General features: G+C 40.7%; 1 protein-coding gene across 1 annotated transcript in view; it reads right to left on the bottom strand.

Moving 5' to 3' along the window:
- Positions 1–7,746, bottom strand: part of LOC119414192 (probable cation-transporting ATPase 13A3) — a 46,664-nt gene that overhangs the window by 33,009 nt on the left and 5,909 nt on the right. Inside the window, exons 2-5 of the mRNA XM_037681292.1 lie at positions 7,268–7,337; positions 5,390–5,563; positions 4,946–5,119; positions 1,691–1,761 (exon numbers count right to left, since the gene is read on the bottom strand). Of these exons, the coding sequence (XP_037537220.1) occupies positions 1,691–1,761; positions 4,946–5,119; positions 5,390–5,563; positions 7,268–7,321 (473 nt within the window). The 5' untranslated portion in view covers positions 7,322–7,337. The remainder of the gene's footprint in view (positions 1–1,690; positions 1,762–4,945; positions 5,120–5,389; positions 5,564–7,267; positions 7,338–7,746) is intronic.

The raw sequence follows: 7,746 nt of genomic DNA on the forward strand, positions 1-7,746 counted from the left end.
GGGGGGGGGGGGGGGTGCATGAGAGAGGCCATCAAGATAATTCTGAAGGAGCTACAAGCTTCAGCAGGTGAGATGGAGGTACTGTGGGTCCACCTGTTGCCCAGATTCTTCACTAGTCTAATTTCTAAAGGAGGAAAGTAAAGTGAAAGTGCTGCAGGAAACTCAAATTAAATACTGACTACTGTTTACAAACTGCATGTGGAAGACTCCATGGTCAAGTGGAAGGAAGTTTTGTGGGCCGATGAGACCAAATTGGAGCTTTTTGGCTACTGAACTCAAATTTTCACCATCTTAAACGCCCCATCCCCACAGTGTAGCATGGTGGTGGAATAATCATGCTATGGTCATGCTTCTTGGCAGCCAGCCCTGGAGGGCTAGTAAAGTTAGAGGGTAAAATGAATGGACAATCTGATGCTGTCTGTAAAAGAACTTCTGCTTGAGAGAAGATTTATTTTCCAGCAAGACTCGGGCTTGAAGCATTCAGCAAAAACTAAACGGTAATGGTTTAAAGACAGAAAGGTGAATGTTCTAAAGAGGCCGAGTTAAAGCTCAGACATGAATCCAACAGAGACTTTATGGCTCAACTTAAAAAAGGGGTTGTTCCCACACAACCTGACAGAGTTTGAGCAGTTTTATGCAGGACTACAGTAACTGAGACTTATCCACACAGATTTAGAGCTGTGACTGCAGCCAAAGGTGTTTGTGCTGCATACTGATGTGAAGAGGGGGAATATTTATCACGTTTTTATTTATTTAATATTACACCTTAGAAATTTGATTTCACTTTGGCATTGAAAACATACCGTTTAAAATTGCTGCCAACACCTCATTTTTATTGACCTTGATTGTTTTGTCAGCAATAAAAGCACAAAATATCAAAGGGGTGAGTACTTTTTATAAGCACTGTATGTTTGTGCACTTTCTCAATAATCAAACAGGATTTATTATTGAGGCACTGAAACACAACCAGTTGTTCAAATTCAACACTATTTATTTACAATAATTTTACCCCATTCATACCGTCTCTTGTTTTGTTGCCTTAAAACCTGGAATTGTACAAGAATTTTGACTCAATTTTATATTTTCATTGTGCATAAATACCATTGTGAAGATGTAGATCATATATTGGAAAAAAAAAAATCCAAAAACCTGAACACGTGTAACTATTCACTCCCCTAAAAAAATACTTTGTAAAACCTTCTTTTGAAGCAGCATCAAGTCTTTTCAGGTTTGTCAGATTTTTAGTGGTTCTTTGGCCAAATCATTCTCTGTAAAAAAAAAAAAACTGTGCAGCTTCATCAGGGTTATCTTTGTCCTTGTGGGTGTTTCTCTGATTTTAATGCTTAGTAGTAGCCCTGAAAGGTGTTGCTCTAATGTGGATTGTGGGGGTTATCCAAACAGACCTACTGAAATAATTTGACAGATTGTCTACAGGTGGATGTCTACTTTTGAAACCCACTGTAATTGATCAAAGTGTCTCATTTATTATATTATTAACTCAATGTTTTATATCAGTTACAGTCACAAGAACCATACAGGACAAACAAAAAAAAAGATGTACACGAGTATATTTGGGAGCATCTGTGTGTAAATGTATAATCCATCCTGTAGTGACAGTTCAGTTTTTGTTAATGAATTCTAGGCTGCCAAATTGATGGTCAATGACCATTACAATGAGAACTTTACTTACTGGTATAATTCAAAGTTCTGCATCTCCTCATTCCAGAAGTATCTGGTGGTGTGGTGAGTGAAGTGTTTTATCTAAGAGGACGACATTAGAGTGAGGAGATCAGATGTTGACAGTTTTATAAGTTAACAGACGTGCTTCAAAACTAACTCCAGGTCGCTCTGAACATGGTCACTGACAGACACTGAAAAGCCTAAAGCTGAACTCGTCTGTGAAACATCGTCTTCAGAAAGGATTCAGAATCCCTTCTGTTTTGCCATTTTGTTTTGTTGCAGCTTGATGCTGCAATTATTTACATTACTGTTTTACTCTATAATCTACAGTCAGACATTTATATAATGTAAATTTACAAAGCAGAGGGAAAAAAAACACTTTTAAGACAGACAACACTTGAAATTTAGCTACCAGTTCTTTAAAGCTTTACTCTGATGCCTCTACACATTGACTCAAATTCACTTGTTTTAAATTAAGTTATTGGACATGATTTGGATAAGCACATCGCTCAATGAAAGACCTCCAGCCAACAATCAGAGCAGAAACCAAACCAAGTCAAAGGAACTCCCTGTAGAGCTCAGACAAAAAAATGTTGCAACGGACAGACCTGAGGAAGAGAACAAAAACATTTCTGAAGAAATTAAGGTTCTGGAGATTTCAGTGGCCTCCATAAGTCCTAAACGTGAGAAATTTGGCACAATGAGTACTTTAAAGACCTGGTCAGGGTTAAGATCATTGTACAGAGATACAATGAAAGTCTTTTCCACAGAGCTCAGTGTCTCAGGACAGACCAAAGCTTCATCTTCCAGCATGACAATGATCCAAAATACTCAGAGAAGACGCACAGGAGTGGCTTAGCGACAGCCTGTGAAAGTTCTTGAGTTGCGCAGCAAGAGCCATGACCTGAACCCTATCAAACATCACTGGAGACTGGACTCCACTAATGGCAGTGGCGGCGCCAGGGGGACGCTAGGGGGCGCTATAGCTACCCCTAGAAAAGTTATAGCACCTCCATAGCACCCCCAGGAAATATTTAGATTTTTTTCTTCATCTAATTTAATATTTTAAATATGTAGTTGTGGCATTTTCTTCTAAAGACAAATATATATAAAAAGAATCAACCATTCTAATTTCAGTAAAAAATAAAAATAAAAAAAATAATTCAACCTGATTTGAACTTTGCGTATTATTACTTCCGGGAAGCAATTGAGAGGAACACGCTGCGCAAATATGGATCGTTTTTTGCAACCAAAAGTTCCACGGATGGAATTTGAGAAGGATGCATTTTTTGGAAGCAGAGTCCGACCAACAAAGAAATATTAATCTGGATGAAGAAGATAAACTGTGCAGTTATCCTTCCACTGCTGCTGAGAATGCTAACAGTGTTAGCACTGGACAGCTAGAAGATCTAAGCAGAAGTCCTCAAGATGGACCAAGACGACCACTTCTGCAAAAATACCCATCACGCTTGTTTGGAGTGCAACAGAGAAGTTTTAGTAAAGGCTGGCTCGATCAATATTTGTGGTTAGAATACAGCGTGAGTAAAGATGCCGTGTTTTGTTTTGCTTGTCGGCATTTTCTAAAAGGAGGACACAGGTTCCATCTTGAGCCAGCATTTACCGCGCTCGGCTTTAACAACTGGCGGAAAGCAGCAGCGTCATTGAAGAGCCATCATGAAAGCGCCGGACACAAATTTGCAATGGAAGCGTGGAGTGAATTCAAGTTTAAACAAACGAGTGGATCAAAACTCCCCAACATGCTCGACAAAGGACATTCTGCATTGGTTCAGGAGAACCGGAGGTACATGATGGGTGTTGTAGAAAGTTTGCGCTACACAGCTTGTCAGGGAATCGCACAGCGCAGTCACAGTGAGAAACAGGATTCAGCTAACAAAGGTAATTTAATGTACCACATTATTCACTATCCACTGTATTGGTGACTGCTGATGTCAGAGTTTTCAGTGCACCTGTGTGTGTGTGTGTGTGTGTGCGTGCACGTGTGCTTGTGTTTGTGTTGATAACTCTAGGGAAGAAAAATAACCTTCATAGCACCCACAGTAAAATGCTTAGCCTCCCCTTAGCACCTGCTGAAAAAAATTTCTGGAGCCGCCACTGACTAATGGCCCCCACTGAGTAGTGACCTCAATCCAGGTGCACAAAGCTTGTTGCATCAAACCCCAAAAGACCAGAGGCCAGAACTGCTGCCAAAGGTGCTTCAATTTAGTGCAAAGTAAAAACTCTGAATACTTATGGAAATGTAATATTTCAGGGTTTTCTTAATAAATTTACAAAATAGAACAAAAATTGGTTTGTCTCTATGGGATAATGAGTGTAGACCGCTGAGAAAAAATAAAGTTATACGAATGTAGATTCAAGCTGCTACATAACAAAACTGTAAAACTTTCAGGGGGTCTGAACACTTCAAAAAAGTTCAAGACAAAAACAAGTGGACTTTATTTGTGAAGTTTTGCGTCTCATCCGAGGAGCTTAGAGCTCATCCGAGGGGTGAAGGAAGCCATTTATGTAAAATGACAGAAACCATATTTAAACAGAGGAAGAGGTCTCAGGTTTTAACTTTCAAAACCTTAAAATGCAGCTTTACAACTGAAACCCATTAATTTTCACACCTATCAGGAATTTCATCCATGTGACCAGAGTTGCCCATCTGTGTGTCAGAGTCTAACAAAGACCCTAAAGAACCCCTATTGTGAGGAGTGAAAGGGAAATCTGCATGTGTATCTAGCTTAGCTCAGCTTTATAAAGGTCCCCACATATATGTCATACTACAATATAAACACAGAACACTGCTGCTGCTGCTCCTGAGCCGCCCTGCCTCTACTTTTTCTCCACGAGTCAGATCTGCAACACGACATGTCAATCAATCCAGTAGGTGTGTCAGCAAATGACCACTTGGCGACCTCATTTTATCCTGGAGGTAAACACCCCTTACCTGCAGAGGTGGGCTGCAGCCCATCAGGATGTACGCTCGAGTATGAAGTCTCAACCGTCTGCAGACAGTACGCGCAGAGTTCGTGCGGCTCACAGAGTACACACGGTACGCCCGAGTATGTGGGTGCCTTAAATCGAACTCCACACTCTGTTCTTTGAATTGAGAAAGTTCCTCAGATGAAAACCGAAACCTCTTCAGTTATAAATAAAGTCCAGTTGTTTTTGTCTTGAACTTTTTTGAATTTGCTGGTTTTGTTTGCATAATTTGATTATTTCATTAAGTACAAAAAATAAATTTCATAACACGCATGCTTACCCGAACATGGTGACCATAAATTTTTTCATGATGTTCTTGGTGCACGAAGCACACATTATGGTCCATGTCTCCATTTTGTAGCTGAGTTTTGTGCAGTGAATCCAAATCAAAAGGTTTTCTTCCTGGCGCCAGAATCACACACACTTTGACTCGAAACCACTGCCTGAACTCATCCTGTGGAAATCAGAAAAATAATTTTACAACAAATTTTGGATGTACAATAAATCAGAAGTAAATGATTGAAACTAGTGAATACATTAGAAAGTCTAAACGTGCACAGAACACAGCAGGTTAAATCAAGCTCTATAGAAGAAACATCTGTTATTTACAGGTGTCACCAGCATCATTTAATTACTCATTTTTTGGTTGCATGAAAGAACTACAAGTGTTTAAGAAATTACAAATACAAGTACAAAACGTATCAACACAGAGGGGGTTCCTTACAGTTGTCCTAAGCAGCAGAATGTGAGCGTCCTTCAGCGAGGTGCGTGTGCATGTTCCCTTGACTCTCCACTCAGGTAGCCAGTAAAGCAGCAGTAGTAAAAGACCACCGGAGCAGACGACCCCCACACCCACCAGGATCATCTTCCACTGACAGAGCCGGTAACCCCAAACCTCCTGCACAGGTGCATGATCATGTTAATATACGACACCATTTTGTACGATGCGCTGAATAAAGGGGAGAAACATTTTTTTGTCAAAGCTGTAGGGTGCCCCACTCCATCAACAGAAAGGAGCACTCCGCCTACCAAACCAAATTCTCCCCCCCCCCCCCAAACACACCCCCCCCCCCCCCCCCCCCGTCACGTGCGCCTACCTGATCTCACGATGGAGAGGAAAATTCAAAATGTCAGCAATGTGAAAGTTTTTTTTGTTGTTGAGGATGTCGGATTCTGAAGATTTTTGGACTACGCTGAGCCTCGATACATCATTCCCAGTCAGAGATATTTTTCCGACGTAACCTTACCCGAGTTACAAGCCGTCATTTCCGACGTCATTGAGAAGCTAATAGCCGATAGCACTTGGGTGAGTTTTACCACAGACATTTGGATGTTGTGATAGCACCATTAGCATTAGTCTAACCCATTAGTCTTACGGCACAATGGATAGACAAAAACTTTGAACTTAAAAAGGCACAAGAGTGCAGAGGATCCCACACTGCAGCTAGAAACCCTGAACAAGCCTCAACAAGTGGGACAGCATTGCAGGTGACTCATGCAAACAAATAACATTTAACACTTTTCATTTAATATAAGTTAAAGTGCTAGGGTTAGGGTTAGTTACTGAATGGCTGTTACTGAATATATGTCACCAGCTCTTACAGCTGTTACACAATATTTGTAGCAAATAAGCCTAAATAAGAGGGCTATGTTCTGACAAAGGAAAGTATATAAAATATCAGTATCGGTTATCAGTCAAATAAGTTTTAACATATCGGCCAAAAATCTAATATTGTGCATCCCTACTTACCGTTCCACATTTTCCTAATAGAGCACTTCGCTCTCAGACTGCAGGTTTACTCACGATCCATAGATTTTCCAAGAGCAGAATGGGAGGAAGATCTTTCAGTTATCAGGCTCCTCTCTTATGGAGCCAACTTCCAGTTTCTGTCCATGAGGCTGACACATTGTCCAGTTTAAGACTTTCCTTTTTGATAAATCCTATAGTTAGGGTCGGCTTGTCATGCTGCCTTAAGCTTAGACTACTGGAGGACAAATTGACCTCATTTCTTTAAACAAATTGTTACAAATGAATAGTTTACATTTGATACTATTTCTAGCTTCACGTGATTCTCGACCTGCCATTGTGTATCTGTTCCGCCTTCCTGTTCTTCTCAAACCCAGCCGGTCGAGGCAGATGGCCGCTTGTCCTGAACCTGGTTCTGCTAAAGGTTTCTTCCTCATGAGGGAGTTTTTCCTTTCCAATGTTGCCTTCATGCTTGATCAAGATGAAAGTCTGTGATGGAGTTCAATTCAAAGCAGTCAGCTCCTCAGACAAATAATGTTATTTTTTATATATGAATGTTTCTGTTCAGTGCTCTGAGATGACTTCTGTTGTGACTTGGTGCTATATAAATAAACTGAATTGAATTGAAACAGGATATTTTACGTCTCAGAGCTGACCTGTAAGGAAATGCTAAGGTCGCCCCCTCCTCCTCCCTGCCTCACCCTGCCTCCACCACAGCAACTGTCAAGATTTTGTCAGATTGTGGCTCCGTCCCGTCTCCATTCACTCTACCTGACAACTGTTTAAAAAGACCACCGTGTTGCTCCAAAAGAAACAAGAGCAGACTTTAAAACATAACTAAAAAGTGATATTTACCATCTCATCCTCCAGGCCCTGGTTGATGAGCTTCACCTCTTCCTTTGTCTTCATTCTGTCACTGCAACGACTGCAAACAACATGTGAAGAAAGCATGCGTTTGTTTACTACATGCTTAGTGGAGGATTTATTTTTCAAGGTTTTCACCACAGACAGAAAACTTCAGCTCTGGTCAGCAAACACAAGGAACAGAACTTTGACCAGGGACATAAAAAGGATTCAGTTTAACAACTTCTCAAACAACAAATCAGCTGAAAACAAAGAAACTATCTATCTGTCAATCATAAGCATGATTGTAAAATCATGCTTCTTCCAGCTGAGGCTGCTGTCTAAACTGAAGCCCATATTGTCCAAAAAGAACCTGGAGACAGTAATACATGCATTCATGACATCTAGGCTTGATTACTGCAATTCACTCCTGTTTGGTATCAGTCAGACCTCCATTGCACGACTACAACTGGTCCAGAATGCAGCAGCCC

The sequence above is a fragment of the Nematolebias whitei genome, chromosome 9 (genome assembly GCF_014905685.2).
Source record: "Nematolebias whitei isolate Nwh7 chromosome 9, NemWhi1, whole genome shotgun sequence".
Lineage (NCBI taxonomy): Eukaryota > Metazoa > Chordata > Actinopteri > Cyprinodontiformes > Rivulidae > Nematolebias > Nematolebias whitei.